Here is a 16,547-nt window from a genome sequence, read left to right as displayed (position 1 = left end):
CTATTCAGCCCACTGTGCCAAGATCAATCATCAGATACCGATTCTTTTCTAATTCAGATTTACAGCACTACGCTTGTAGCATAATATACTGTGATGTTTCAAGTATTTCTCTAAATCCTTCTCAAATGTTGGAAGTGTTGTGCCTTTCAGGTGGTGAGTTCTAGTGGGAGAGAAACTTTCTTTAAATCCCCTAAGCTTCCTCTCCGAACCTGAAATTTATGTCCACTGGCATTGACACCTCCACCAAGGGGCAATTTTCTCCATATCCACCCTATGTATGTTCCTCATAATTTTACACCCCTCAATCAGGTTGTCTCTCAGTCTTCTCAGCTGTTTAAACAAAACATTAACCAATCCAGTCTCTCTCCATAGGGCAACATCCTGATGAATCTCCTCTGCACCCTTTCCAGTGCAATCATATCCTTCCTATAGTACAGTGACCAGAACTGCACACAGTACTTTTGTACAGCTTGATTATAACTTCCATGCTCTTGTATTCCATGTCTCACCTAATAAAGGCAAGTATCTCATGCCACCTTAATTACTTTATCTACCTATCCTGCTGCCTTCAATAATCAATGGACATGCACACCAAAGTCCCTCTGTACTTTTGTGCTGCGTAGGGTTCTACCATTAAATGTTTTTTTTCTTGGTGCGTTAGTCTTCTGACCAGCTCACCTGTATCATCCTATAGTCCAAAACTTTCCTTTCTCCCTATTTTCCACCATGTTCATGTTAGCTGTGAACGTTCTGATCATTCCTGCTATAATCATGTCTTGAAATTATATTATTAAACATTACATAATTAATAAATCATTCTATATCACCTTATACATGTACACGTTTACCCATAATCCTATTTATTTAGCCCATTTAATATAAAAACAATAATTTCCAAAGATGTTTTCACAGAGCCTGAAGAAAACATACTGAGCTAAGGAGGGAGCTAGAGGTAATGAATGGGGTGAAGAATGATGAGCAGTATGTATTGGCAAGGCTGGCTATGCTTAGGGAAGGGAAATAGCTTGGTCCAAATGGTTTATATTCCAGATGACCAAAGGAATGGGTGTGAAGATAACAGAACAGCTTACCATCATGTTCCAATCTTCTCTCGATAAGGGGGATGGGCTAGAGGATAGGAAATAGCAAATGTAATTCCTTTGTTTGAGAAAAGATCCAAGGCCATTCCTCATAACTACTGTTCAGTCAATCAAATAAGCAGCTAATGGAATAGGTCAGTCAGTATCAGTTTGGCTAAGAAGCTTACTTAAGGACAGGAAATTCAGAGCTGAGGAAATGGTTGTTTTCTGGACTGGAGGCTGGTTGATTCTGAGGTTCTGTAATAGTCAGTGCAGTAAATACTGTTTTCCAATAAATATAAAGGATATTATGAAATTAGAGAGGGTTCAGAAGAGGTTTACAAAGGTGCTGTCAGGACCGGAGAGTTTGAGTTATAAGGAGAGTCTGGGACTTTTTTCACTGTAGCATCAGAGGTTGAGTGGTAGCCTTATCGATGTTTTTAAAGTCATGAGGAGCATACACAAGGTGAATAGCGAAGGACATTTCTCCAGGGTAGATGAGTTCAAAACTAGAGAGCATATTTTAAAGATAAGAGGAGGAAAATTTAAAAGGTACCTGAGGAGCAGCTTTTTCACACAGAGGATGGTTTGTTTGTAGAACAAACTGCCAGAGAAAGTGATAGAAGCAAGTACATTTACAACATTGAAAATACATTTGGACAGATACATGAATAGTCATTGAGTCATAGAGATGTACAGCATGGAAACACCCTTCGGTCCATCTCATCCACGCTTCCCAGATATCCTCAATCATCTCGTCCCATTTGCCAGCACTTGGCCCATATCCTGCTAAACCCTTCCTACTTATATACTAATCCAGATGCCTTTTAATTGTTGTAATTGTCCCAGCCTCCACCACTTCCTCTGGTAGTTCATTCCAAACACGTACCAACCTTTGCATGAAAACATTGCCCCTTAGGCTCCTTTTAAATCTTTCCCTTCTCACCCTAAACCTATGCCCTCTAGTTCTGGACTCCCCCACCCCAGGGAAAAGACCTTGTCTGTTTACCATATCCATGCCCCTCTTGATTTTATAAACCTCTATAAGGTCACCCCTCAGCCTCCCATGCTTCAGGGAAAACTGCCCCAGCCTGTTCAGCCTCTCCCTATAGCTCAAACCCTCCCACCCTGGCATCATCCTTGTTGGAAATATTTCAAGGTATAGGGCCAAGTACAGCCAAATAGAACTGGGTTAGTTTGAGAAACTTGGTCGGCATGGACAAGTTGGACTGATGGGTCTGTTTCCGTGCTGTCTGACTCTGACTATGATTTCATAAATGACTTGAATATTGGAATACAACATAAAATTTTAAACTTTTTTTGATGATAAAGGATTCTGGGTAATCCAAGATGGAGAACAGGAAAAATTTCTGGCTGCAACAGCTGCTCCTTTTTTGAGGTATTTTAGCTGCTGGAGGTGATTTCCTTGAATTCCAGGAGCAGCAATTACTGTTTTATATGCTGTTGCATTGTTTTGGAACTTTGGAAAAAGATAAGTCAAAACAAAAGCAGTTTTAAAAGGGAGAAGAACAGACAAAGAAAGCACATGGTGAGGTCAGTACAGGAGAGAAAGAGAGAAAGAAACTGACACTGCCTTTGCTGCTTGAATTCATGTATTGCTGGACATCGGTATGCATTTCACACAGAGGGTGGTACGTGTATGGAATGAGCTGCCAGAGGAAGTGGTGGAGACTGGTACAATTGCAATATTTAAGAGGCATTTGGATGGGTATGTGAATAAGAAGAGTTTGGAGGGATATGGGCCGTGTGCTGACAGATGGGACTAGTTTCGGTTGGGATACCTGGTCAGCATGGACGGGTTGGACCGAAGGGTCTGTTTCCATGCTGTACATCTCTATAACTCTATAACTCTAAACTGAGCAAGTCTTCCAGCATCAGGGCAGAGAAAGCAAGAGGATGTTTTGGGTCCAGTGACCCGTCTTCAGAACTGTTCTACTCTTCTCACTCTATTAAAATGAGGAAAGGCGAGGAAGCCACATATTTTTTGAAAGTACACATATAGATTTCCTTTCAGTCATAACTTGCATTTAAAAAGCATTTTATCATCATTATATGTAACATATAATGCTGAGCATTTTAATGGCCTACTTAAAACTACAACAAATCAGCAAAGCTCAAATGGCAAATAATGAAGTGATATGATGTGAAAATGCTGTATCACTGTGGGCTAGGGACAGGGGTTCGGGTGCAATATGTAGTCCTTTTCTATACTGAAGTGAATACATCATTCAATTTTCATTCTTTCAGCCTTATCCTTTTCTATCTGGTTGCGTTGGCTGGAGCACATAAACGAGTTGTTGATCAGTTAAGAGAACAACTGGCTATGGTAAGTGATTTGAATTCCATAATCATGATTTTAATTTTCAACAATATTCATCTGATGTGATTAATTACCAGTTTAGCAGATGGTCCAAAGCTTTTGATAGTATGTATATGATGCATTGTAAAGTTTAGGTATTTCTTGAAAGTCATGTTTTAAAATACAATTCCTTTTCACAGATGTGGTATTGTGAATTTGCCTAGGGATTTACTATGTGAAGATGCAAAGAACGTGATAAGAATTTAAACCACCCTTACCAGTGAGAATAGTACATGAGTGGTAAAATTTAAGAACATTTCCTGCCTGCCCCATTCCCAGCCTTTGTCATTTCCATGAATGATGCCTCAAGCTATTGATGAAACATCAGCTACTGATGAGACAGCCAGGGACTTGCTTCACATTCAGACATCATAGTGTGGTGTTTTGCAATACACTGTCTGCTTTATCTTGGGAATACCAGACAGTCTGCAAGCTAAAAGCTGATCTATGGTGGAGACAAGGTAAATTTATAAAATTGGCTTCTTTTTGAGCTGAGTGTAGGTCAAGAGGAACAGGAGTATTCTCCATTAGGCCTTGCAAGGACCCTAGGGCGTCTCCTCAGCCATGTCCTTCAGAGATTTCCTCCTAAAGATTCCGGATACTATTCTCAGGGGTCCTTTTTGACCTCCTTTTGGTAAATTCCCACACCTGCCAACCTGACTAGGTAATGGAAACAAAAATGGAAATTGCTGGAAAAGCTCAGCAGCATCTGTGAAGAGGAATCAGAGTTAACGTTTTGGGTCCGGTGACCTCAGATTACAACAGGATCTGGACCAGATAGACCTTTGGGCTGAGAAGTGGCAGATGGAGTTTAATTCAGATAAATGTGAGGTACTGCATTTTGGAAAAGCAAATCTTAGCAAGACTTATACACTTAATGGTAAGGTCCTAGGGAGTGTTGCTGAACAAAGAGACCTTGGAGTGCAGGTTCATAGTTCCTTGAAAGTGAAGTTGCAGGTGGATAGGATAGTGAAGAAGGTGTTTGGTATGCTTTCCTTTATTGCTCAGAGTATTGAGTACAGGGGTAGGGAGGTCATGTTGCAGCTGTACAAAACATTGGTTAGGCCACTGTTGGAATATTGCGTGCAATTCTGGTCTCCTTCCTATCGGAAAGACATTGTGAAACTTGAAAGGGTTCATAAAAGATTTACAAGGATGTTGCCAGGGTTGGAGGATCTGAGCTATAGGCAAAGGCTGAACAGGCTGGGGCTGTTTTCCCTGGAGCGTCGGAGGCTGAGGGTTGACCTTTATAGAGGTTTACAAAATCATGAGGGGCATGGATAGGATAAATAGGCAAAGTCTTTTCCCTGGGGTTGGGGAGTCCAGAACTAGATTAGATTAGATTAGATTACTTACAGTGTGGAAACAGGCCCTTCGGCCCAACAAGTCCACACCGCCCCGCCGAAGCGTAACCCACCCATACCCCTACATCTACATCTACCCCTTACCTAACACTATGGGCAATTTAGCATGGCCAATTCACCTGACCTGCACATCTTTGGACTGTGGGAGGAAACCGGAGCACCCGGAGGAAACCCACGCAGACACGGGGAGAACGTGCAAACTCCACACAGTCAGTCGCCTGAGGCGGGATTTGAACCCGGGTCTCCGGCACTGTGAGGCAGCAGTGCTAACCACTGTGCCACCGTGCCGCCCACAAAAGAGGGCATGGTTTTAGGGTGAGAGGGGAAAGATATAAAAGAGACCTAAGGGACAACTTTTTCACGCAGAGGGTGGTACGTGTATGGAATGAGCTGCCAGAGGAAGTGGTAGAGGCTGGTACAATTGCAACATTTAAGAGGCATTTGGATGGGTGTATTAATAGGAAGGGTTTGGAGGGATATGTGCTGGGTGCTGGTAGATGGGACTAGATTGGGTTGGCATAGACGAGTTAAACTGAAGTGTGTGTTTCCATACTGTACATCTCTATGACTCAATGACCCTTTCTAAGGGATCGAGCTGGATACCAGATATAACTCCAGAAATTTCTCCTTAAATGTGGCTTTGTTGTTAGTGCCTTCACATCCCCAAAATCTGTCATTTACTACTACCGGGCATACTGTTCCACACAAGTGCCAGGCAATGACCATCTCCAACCAGAGAGAATCTAACCATCAGTCCTGGACAGTTAGTGGCTGAATCTACCACTGTCAACATCATGGTGTTTACCATTGACCAAGAACTGAACTAGTCATATAAATACTGTGGTTACAAGAGCAGATCAGTGACAAGAGATTCTGTGGTGAACAACTCCTCTGCTACCCCAAAATCTGTCCACCATCTACAAGGCAGAAATCAGAAGTATGATCAAATATTCCCACTTGGGTACAGCTCCAACAACGCTGTAAACACCACCCAGGACAAAGCAGCCTGCTTGATCGGCACCACATCCACAAACATTCGCTTTCTCCACCACCGACACTCGGTCGTGCTAGTATCTATCACCTACTGCAGAAATTCACTAAACCTCCTTTGACAGAATCTACCAAATCCACAACCACTACCATCTAGACAGATAAGAATAGAAGATACATGGAAATATCACCACCTACAAATTCCCACTTAAGCCAATAACCATTTGGCTAAGTCAAAAGAGATTCTTTAAGTATATTAAAAGAAAAAGTAGGAGAGACTAGGACTCCTCAAGGATCAAAGTGGGCGTGTATGTGTGGAACCGCAGGAGATGGGTGAGGTCTTCAATATTTCACTTCTGTGTATACCATGGAGAAAGACATGAAGATTTGGGGAAGTTAGTAGTGATACCATGGAGACAGTCCATATCACAGTAGAGGAGGTGTTGGATGTATTAGAATGTATGATGATTAGATTAGATTACTTACAGTGTGGAAACAGGCCCTTCAGCCCAACAAGATCACACCAACCCTCTGAAGAGCAACCCACCCAGACCCATTCTCCTGCATTTACCCCTTCACCTAACAGTACGGGCAATTTAGCATGGCCAATTCATATTTTTGGACTGAGGGAGGAAACCGGAGCACCCGGAGGAAACCCACGCAGACACGGGGAAAATGTGCAAACTCCACACAAGTTGCCTGAGGCGGGAAATGAATCCGAGTCTCTGGCGATGTGAGGCAGCAGTGCTAACCACTGTGCCACCGTGGTGGATTAATCTCCTGGTCCTGACCAGATATATCAAGAACCCTGCAAGAGGCTAGAGAAGAAATTGCGGGGGCCTTGGCTGATACTTTTGCATCATCATTAGCCACAGATGTGGGCCTGGAAGACTGGAGGATAATGAATATTGTGTCATTATTCAAGAAGGGCTGCAAAGAAAAACCTGAGAATTATAGACCACTATGTCAGCCTAACATCTGGTAGCTAAATTACTTGAGAGGATTCTGAGAGATAAGATATTTGGAAAGGCAGGGTTGGATTAGGAGTAGTCAGCATGACTTTATGCAGGGGAGATCATGTCTCACAAATTTGTTAGAGTTCTTTAATGAAGGTTGATGAGAATGTAGTCACTGGGGATTCTATAGTTAGGGGGACAGATAGGAGGTTCTCTGGGAACGAGAATGACTCATGGTTAGTGTGTTGCCTCCCAGTTACCAGGGTTCATGATGTCTCGGATCATGTTTTCAGGATCCTTAAGGGGGGAGGGGAACAGCCCCAAGTCATGGTCCAAATAGGTAACAATGACATAGGTAGGAAAAGGGATAGGGATTTAAGGCAGAAATTCAGGGAGCTAGGGTGGAAGCTCAGAGCTAGAACAAACAGAGTTATTATCTCTGGTTTGTTGCCCGTGCCACGTGCTAGTGAAACGAGGAATAGAGAGAGAGAGAGGAGTTGAACATGTAGCTACAGGGATGGTGCTGGAGGGAGGGTTTCAGATATCTGGGTAATTGGGGCTCATTCTGGGGTAGGTGGATACTCTACAAACAGGATGGTCTTCACCTGAACAAGAGGGGTACCAATATCCTGGGAGGAAGTTTGCTAATGCTGTTTTATAGGGTTTAAACTAATTTAGCACAGGGATGGGAGCATAATTTGTAGCTCCAGTGTCCAGGAGGTTGAGAGCAGTGAGGTCAGAAATAAGGTTTCACGTCGCAAGAGTGCACCAGCAGGCAGGAAGGTGGTTTCAAGTCTGTCTACTTCAACACCAGGAACATCCAGAAGAAGGTGGGTAAACTTGCAGCATGGGTTGGTACCTGGGACTTTGATGTTTTTGGCCATTTTGAAGACTTGGATAGAGCAGGGGCAGGAATGGTTGTTGCAGGTTCTGGGATTTGAATGTTTCAATAAGAACAGGGAAGGTGGTAAAAGAGGCGGAGGTGTGGTATTGTTAGCCAAGGGTAGTATTACGGTGTCAGAAAGGACATTTGAAGGCTTGTCTATTGAGGTAGTATGAGCTGAGGTTAGAAACAGGAAAGGAGAGGTCACCCTGTTGGGACTTTTCTTTAGACCTCCGAATAGTTTCAGAGATGTACAGAAAAGGATTGCAAAGATGATTCTGGATAGGAGTGAGAGTAACAGGGTAGTTGTTATAGGGGACTTTAACTTTCCAAATATTGACTGGAAATGCTATAGTTTGAGTACTTTAGATGGATCAATTTTTGTCCAATGTGTGCAGGAGGGTTTCCTGGCACAGTATGTAGACAGGCCAACAAGGGCTAGGCCACATTGAATTTGGTACTGGGTAATGAACCAGGCAAGGTGTTGTATTTGGAGGTAGGTGAGCACTTTGGTGATAGTGACCACAGTTCAGTTATGTTTACTTAACGATGGAAAGGGATAGCTATATACTGCAGGGCAAGAGTTATAGCTAGGGGAAAGGCAATTACAATGCAATTAGACAAGATTTAGGATGCATAGGATGGGGAACAAAACTGCAGGAGATGGACTCAATTGAAATGTGGAGCTTATTCAAGGAACAGCTCCAGCCTGTCTTGATATGTATGTACCGGTCAAGCAGGGAAGAAGTGGTGGAGCAAGGGAACAGTGGTTTACTAAAGAAATTGAATGTCTTGTCAGGAGGAAGGAGGTGGTTTGTGTTAGGATGAGATGTGAAGGCTCAGTTAGGGCACTTGAGAGTTACAGGTTAGCCAGAAAAGACCTAAAGAGACAGCTAAGATGAGCCAGGAAGGGACATGAGAAATTGTTGGCAAGGAGGATCGAGGAAAACCTTAAAGCTTTCTATAGGTTGTCAGGAATAAAAGAATGATGAGAGTAAGGTTAGGGTCAATCAAGGATAGTAGTGGGAAGTTGTGTGTGGAGTCCAAGGAGATAGGAGAAGCGCGAAATGAATATTTTTCGTCAGTATTCACACTGGAAAAAGACAATATTGTCAAGGAGAATACTAAGATATAGGCTATAGACTAGACGGGATTGAGTTCACGAGGAGGTGTTAGCAATTCTGGAAAGTGTGAAAATAGCTAAGTCCCCTGGGCCGGTAAGTCCCTTGGGCCGGATGGCATTTATCCTCGGATTCTCTGAGAAGCCAGGGAGGAAATTGCAGAGCCTTTGGATTTGAGCTTTATGTTGTCATTGTTTACAGGAATAGTGCCAGAAGACTGGAAGATAGCAAATGTTATCCCCTTGTTCAAGTAGGGGAGTAGAACCAATCCTGGTAATTATAGGCCAGTGAGTTTTACTTCGGTTGTGGATAAAATGTTGTACAGGATTATAAGAGATAGGATTTATAATCATGTAGAAAGGAATAAGTTGGTTAGGAATAGTCAACACAGTTTTGTGAAGGGTAGGTCATGCCTCACAAACCTTATTGAGTTCTTTGAGAAGGTGACCAAACAGGTAGATGAGGGTGATTTGGCAGTTTGGATCAGAAATTGGCTAGCTGTAAGAAGATGGGGTGGTTCATCCTGGAGTTCAGTTATGAGTGGTATAGCGCAAGGTTCTGTTTTGGGGCCACTGCTGTTTGTCATTTTTTATAAAAGACCGATAAGAGGGTGTAGAAGGATGGGTTAGTAAATTTGCAGGTGACACTAAGGTCGGTGGTGCTGAATGATGTTGCAGGTTACAGAAGGTAATAGATAAGCTGCAGAGCTGGGCTGAGAGGTGACAAATGGACCTTAATGTGGAAAAGTGTGAGATGATTCACTTTGGAAGGAGCAACAGGAATAGAGTACAGGGCTAATGATAATATTCTTGGTCGTGTGAATAAGAAGAAAGATCTTGGTGTCTATGTACGTAGATCTCTGAAAGGTGCCCCCCAGGTTGATAGAATTGTTAAGAAGGCATACGATGTGTTAGCTTTTATTGGTAGAGGGCTTGAGTTTCGGAGCCATAAGATCATGCTGCAGCTGTACAAAACTCTGGTGGGGCTACACTTGGAGTATTGAGAAAACTTCTGGTCACTGCATTACAGGAAGGATGTGGAAGCTTTGGAAAGGATGCAGAAGAGATTTACCAGGATGTTGCCTGGTGTGGAGGGAAGGTCTTAGGAGGAAAGGCTGTGGGATGAGGCTGTTTTTGTTAGAGAGAAGAAGGTTAAGAGGTGACTTAATAAAGACAGACAAGATGATCAGAGGGTTAGATAGGGTGGACAGGGAGAGCCTTTTTCCTCGGATGGTGATGGCTCGCACGAGGGGACGTCGCTCTAAACTGAAGGGTGATAGATATAGGACAGGTGTCAGAGGGAGTTTCTTTACTCAGAGAGTAGGAGACTCGCCAACCTTAAGGGCATTTAAATAGTCGTTAGATAAATTTATGGATGAAAACGAAATCGTCTAGGGCTTCAGACTGGTTTCACAGGTCAGTGCAACATTGAGGGCTGAAGGGTCTGTATTGTGCTGTAATGTTCTGTGTTTTACAAATAACAGTCCAGTGCCCTTTTGAAAGCCTTGCTTGAACCTGTCTCCACCACATTCTCAGGAGGAGCTATCCAAATCACTCACTGTGTGCAAAGGTTTCTACCTCATGTCACTTTTGCTTAATTTTCCAATTACTTTAAATCTGTGCACTTGTTCTCAATCCTTTCATGATTGGGTAGTTTTTCCCTATTTGTTCTGCCTAGACTCTTTATGATTTTGAATACCTCTAGCAAATTTCCTCTCAGACTTCCTGTCTCCAAGGAAGAGAGTTATAACATTTCCAGTCTATCTTCACAATTGGAAGTTCCTGATCCCTGGAACCATTTTCGTGAATCTTTCCTGCACTCTCTCAAATACCTTCACCCCTTCCTAAAGTATGGCATGCGGAATTGTCCTCAATACTCCAGCTGAGGCTAAACTAGGTTCAACATAACCTGCTTGGTCTTATACCCTATACCCAATCATCTCAGGTACTGTATGTGTTATTGGCCATTCTTGAAACCTGTGATCTATGCACATATATGTGTGGGGTGGCACGGTGGCAGAGTGGTTAGCACTGCTGTCTCACAGCACTAGGGTCCCAGGTTCAATTCCAGCCTTGGACAACTGTCTGTGTGGAGTTTGCACATTCTCCCTGTGTCTGCGTTGGTTTCCTCCGGGTGCTCTGCTTCCTCCCATCGTCCAAAAATGAATTGGCCATGCTAAATTGCCTGTAGGTTAGGTGTGTAAGTCAGAGGGAAATGGGTCTGGGTGGGTTACTCTTCGGAGGGTCGGTGTGGACTTGTTGGACCAAAGGGCCTGTTTCCACACTGTAGGGAATCTAATCTAATCTATATACCTGTGCCCATTGCCCTGTAATCCCTTTAGGATTGTACCTTTTAGTTTATATTGTCTGTCCAAGGTCTTCCAACCAAAATGAGTCACTTCACATTTCTCCACATTGAACTTCGTTGTCTATCTGTCTGACCATTTTCTCAACTATCTCTATATCCCTTTAAAATCCTACAATCTCCTCACAAATTTACTTATCAGTTAAAGTTTTTGCTAACACAGATGATAAAAAATATACGAAGTTATTTCTTGAAGAATCCTGAAAGATAACTAGTATATATCCAGGAATGGAAATCAGAAAGAAGTGATTCAGGAAGAGTTATATTTGGTATCTGAACCAATCAGTTTACTGTGGGTGGGCTGATTTGTCAACTCAGCTCATTATCGGAGCTTGGAGACATTGACCAGTCCTGAACATCATGTTGTGATGGAGACTTTACATTGGTTTGAGTGGAAACTCAACCAGGTAAAAACCAGTTGCATGTTGCATGGAAACTCAACACATAATGATCAACATCATTTATAACTAACACCCAGCTGACCACATAATGATTACTTATAATGAGATGCTAACAACTTAGTAGCAAGACAATGGAATGTTTTGGTTTTACATTTATTGAATATAGAATAATTAGCTGCATATATCAAGGCAGCGTTTGTTGTTTGAATACTCAGTTCTCCAAATTATTTTCAAATGGATAACTCTCAGAATATCTACTTACGGTTGTGACTATTCTTTGCAGCAAAGCCGTGACAAACAGTATCTTATCAAGAAACTGACAAGAGATTCGCTTCTTTTGAAGAAGAGATCTACCACATCAACCATTCAGGAAAATTGAAGGGAGACCATTTCCAAGGCAGTATTACCTCGGTAAGTGAGCTATGCTGTCTGTTGTGATAACCCACTATTTCAAGAACTTTTTCTTGCATTGCGCATTTTTATTGAAAATCCTTCCTGAATGTTTTGTTGCTGATCAAGGTAAATGATCACTTGTAAATATTTTTGGAGGTATTTCTCATGAAATTTCTTAAATTGTGCCTTTGCTGTATTAAAAATCATATTGTAATTGTGTTGCATGGAAGCTTTTATGGGCACAAAATCTTGCAAATATTCATTTTTTGTAAATCATTTGGGAAACTTGTTTTCAATAAAATAGTGTATTTCTGATCTACTTCTGCCTCTTTTTGTACTTCTCACTGTTAATTCCTATTTATTAACAGATGACGCCTTTAATATTTGTCTATGTAGGAGTGGAAGCATGTCTTAATACTGTGAAAGAAACACAATGTTTGCCATCCAGATGCATCATTTCAAACTGCTATCCAGTTCCACAACATCGAAGATAGAAACAAAACCAGAAGGTGCTGGAGAAACACAGCATGTCTGGCAGCATCTGTGGAGAGAGAAACAGACTTAACATTTTGAATACACCTTCTTCAAAACTGTCATAGAGTTAACGTTTTGAGTCCAGTATGACAGTTTCAAAGAAGAATTATGCTGAACTTGAAATGTTAAGTCTGATTCTCTCTCCACAGATGCTGCCAGACATGCTGGGTTTCTCTAGCACTTGTTTCAAATTTGCAGCATCTGCAGGATTTGGCTTTAAATTGTGTACCAACCAGTGTGGTGTTGACAACTTTGCTTCAGAACTTCTAATGATTGTTAATTTGAATGTAATGTCTCCCTTCCTGTGTCATAGTTTTTTTCAGATTCCACTTGTTTGTGAAATTTATTTTAATGCTATTACATAGTAGACAACTGGTAGAAATGTTACAATCCCACATCCACATTAGGGATATTTGAACTTGAGTACCCTTCGTGAAACCCTGTTGTTGCAAGCATAACTAGTATTGCCCCTTAGCACCCAATCTAAATCACAATCAATATAACCTAGTCTGCAGTTTCTTGCTACTCACACCAATCCTATCAGCTTTCCAGATCCATCTGTGCCTTCAGTAAATTACCTAGATGTCCTTACAGTTTCTGTTTAAAATCAGTAAGCAAAACCAGCTGTCAAACTACTCTGTTTACAGCACACTGTAACTGGATAGCTTCGCTCAACAGCCTTGGTTTCTAAAAAATAGCAATTAAGGGAATGTCTGCCACAATTTTGTAAATATTTACCGTGTACTTCTGGCATTTTCATAGATTGTCTACTGTAACCTCAACAAACAATCAGGAGAACCTTCATTACCTACATTAGTAACATCCTTGTAAAACAAACTGAGATAAATGTAGTTATGAAGAGGTGTCCATTTATCCATCAATTTAATTAGTATATCCTATTTTAGATCGATAGAATCTTGTTCTAGGTTCAAGATTGCTTATAGTTTGTACTTGTAGTGTCCTCTTGTTTCCTTTAATATAGTTCCCATCACAGTTTGTTGATAACATATGTTATTGTGAATTAGCATGTTCTCCAACTCAAAGGTACCAACAGTCCAGGAAACCTGCTGGTAGCCTGCTAGACAATGTTGCTGTGTTACCACTACAGACCATTACTTACACGCTATTCAACCAGCAAATTCAAGGTTGTTCAGCAAGTTCCAAATCTCCAGAATTTGCTGATCAATTAATGCAACTTTTCAGAAATAGCATCTTATTCTTCGGTATTCTGTTTGTTTTTAAATGATACAAACACAGCAAGTTTTGAATGAAATACCACCTAAGGGCAAGATGCTATTTGTGCATAGATAGTGGTGTTAATTAACAGGAAGATAAATCTGCTCTTTATGATGTGACTTTTATAACACTAACAGATGTTAACGTAATGCTTATCAATCTCAGAAATGAATCAATTTGAAGTGTTTAGGCTCATTAATGCGTGCAACCAATTATTAAAAGTTTTTTTAAACTTTATTTTCTTTCCATTTCTTGTTCCAATAATCATCTTAATCTCATAATTTTTTCTCTTTTCTATTTATTTAGATCATTTAACTCTTACTTACAAGCCTTCTCTCTTTTCAATGCTGTTTCTTTCTTGTTCCTAAAATCTCATTGGATCACCATTGTTGGTCTCACTGTTCACTAAGATGTCTGTGGGCCTCACTGCTCCCTTATCAGATGGCAGCAAGTCATAGTGTGAAAATGTTTTAATCTAGGAAACGTCTAACTGTTGATTTATGTCTCAAACTTCCCCACTCCAGTGAAATATATCCCATCACATCAGGTTTCAATACAAATCAAAAATAATTGAAGAAAAAAATGACAAAAAATGTTGTCTAATGCTGTGTACTTCTGAAATGGAGCAGAAAATGCCTTAAGTAAACAATATTTAAACCTTAACTGATGTGAGAATATTTTCACTTAACAATTGCACTTGTTGCCTAAGAGGGGTATATCACTTTCACCAGATAATGCAAAATATTCCATTGATGCTGTCATCAAAACTATGTTTCTATACTACAATATTTGTGAAGACTATCAAATCATTTTGATATAAATGCTAAATTTTACTATAAAAAATTTGTGGTTCTCTCTATAATTCCACAAACAGTAAATTGTCAAATAATCATTTGGTAGGACAGAACTTTAATATTGCTAGAAAGAAGAGACAATTTGATTAAACTTTTTGCTTTATTTCCTTCTTTAATTGGTATTCTTGTGAAATGTCCTGATGAGTTCAAGACAAAAAGCCTTGACAAAATGTGTTTTTTCAGCGATAATGAACTTTGTCAATGACAGAAAATAAAATTGGAGCAACGATGGTTACACTTGTATTAGTCAACTTGGGTGCTTTAGCAGAAAACTAAGAAAAGTCTCCAGTTCTATTGTTAGTCTGAATAGGAGTTTAAAGAACAGATTGCATCAGAAGCTCTGGATTAACATGCTCACACTTGGGATTTTCCTTTTAGCATTAGGAAGTGAATTTTGATTCCATTCTCTCCAACAGATCTTTTGACGAAAGCTTTCTTAACACAGCCACAATATATCTATCTGTAATAAACATGGGGCCAAATCTTCATACTGCATCTGAACTGCTGTGTCTGAAATTGATTAGTCATAAAACTGCACACTTCCCTGGTTATATCTTAAATATCTATGAGTACAAAAGCCCTGTCAGAGATCTGTGATAAGGACCTGCAGAAAATATCCCCCACCACCCCCTCCTCCCAACTTTCTATGCCACCAGGCTCTGTGAATGATGAATGAAGATGTATAGGGGGGTAGGTTGACATGTGAGGTACTTAGTTAGTTGGTTCTGAGAGTAGTTAGAGTGAGTTAGTTGGGCCTGTTGGGTTTAGGGTTGATCAGGTTAGGTCAGAAAGGTAATCATGTCTAGTTGGATCACAGTCAGGTTGAATTGTCATTGGTAGTCAGCTTGCAGCTAGCCTTGCCAGGTTATGAAGGAGAGCATGGTTAGGAAGGGCTGTTAGGTTGGTGGAGGCCAAGATGTGTCAGTGTGGGTCACACTTGGGTAGTTGAGTAGAGGGTTTGTCAAGAGGTGTCAACGTGAATAATTGGGGAAGGAAGGGAATCAGTTCTGAAGTTACTGAGGAGTGAGACTAGTTCTTGATGTTTAATATTTCCTGGATTTCTGTTCAGATTGGTACCATGGGTCTGTTTGAAGTCAGTGACTCTTAATATGAATTTTTTCTAAAGGCTCCCAGGATGAATTTTAAACCTTCTGTCGTCAGAATATCGAAAGGGTCCTGACATATATCTTGGATTGCTTGTCTGATCTCAAATGTTCTGGAGTGGGGAGACTGTTTGGGTCATATTATATATGTTTGCTTACAAGACTTGTAAAATGATTAACTTTTTTATCTACTAATTGCATTATTTCATATTATATCTTCAGTATAACAGTTTCTCCAGAAAACTTACTCTATCAAAGAATGCTGCTATTTTTATCGCAGTACTGCCTTATTAAATTACGTTTTGTTGCTTCATTTTTGGGTATTTATTTACAAAGTTTCTTTGGGGCACTTATTTATGAGTTCCCATAGCTTCAGGTGGAGTAATGGATTATTAACAAATGCATATTGCAAGTTATTGCATGAAATATTCCTCAAGTGTTTCTATTTCAAGTGTATGCATACAAATATGTATATATTTCTGTAAAAATATTAAATAATTAACTTTGCACAAATAAAGTTTTTCAAACAATTTATTGTAATATGAAGTTTGATTATCCTATTCTGAAAATTGCTTACATTAAACCAAATATTTCAACGTAATCAAAAAGGTAGAAAATCATGCAGGACCAGTAACAATGTTGATATAATCTTTATTCTGAATTTGGAATGTAATTACACCAACATTTCTCACAAAGTATTCTTAAGTAAACACTCTACTTCCAGAGTTTTAGCTCTGTTACTTTATGTCCAAAACAAAGCTTTCTATATTTTGTGAAGATATCGAGGGGCAAAATGCTGCAAAATAAACCTTCCCAGTTAAGGATAGGCAAAACAATAACTAAACAAACATGTGGAAAGGTGATGGTGAGGCAGTGGGAGCAAAATCAT

At 40.5% G+C, this 16,547-nt stretch overlaps 1 protein-coding gene across 5 annotated transcripts in view; it reads left to right on the top strand.

Moving 5' to 3' along the window:
* The window catches only part of LOC140464730 (transmembrane channel-like protein 7), a 102,371-nt gene extending 86,182 nt beyond the window's left edge, over positions 1-16,189 (top strand). For 4 of the 5 annotated variants that reach the window (XM_072560202.1, XM_072560197.1, XM_072560201.1 and 1 more), the window contains 3 exons: positions 3,348-3,426; positions 11,822-11,949; positions 12,328-16,189. In XM_072560202.1, coding sequence (XP_072416303.1) covers positions 3,348-3,426; positions 11,822-11,917 — 175 coding nt within the window. In that variant the 3' untranslated portion in view covers positions 11,918-11,949; positions 12,328-16,189. Of the gene's footprint in view, positions 1-3,347; positions 3,427-11,821; positions 11,950-12,299 lie in introns of all 5 variants that reach the window. The other variant, XM_072560198.1, reaches the window with a different exon arrangement.
* The last annotated feature ends 358 nt before the right edge of the window (positions 16,190-16,547 follow it).

The sequence above is a fragment of the Chiloscyllium punctatum genome, chromosome 40, assembly GCF_047496795.1.
Source record: "Chiloscyllium punctatum isolate Juve2018m chromosome 40, sChiPun1.3, whole genome shotgun sequence".
In the NCBI taxonomy this organism is placed as follows: Eukaryota; Metazoa; Chordata; class Chondrichthyes; order Orectolobiformes; family Hemiscylliidae; genus Chiloscyllium; species Chiloscyllium punctatum.
This window is presented reverse-complemented; position numbering and strand designations above follow the sequence as displayed.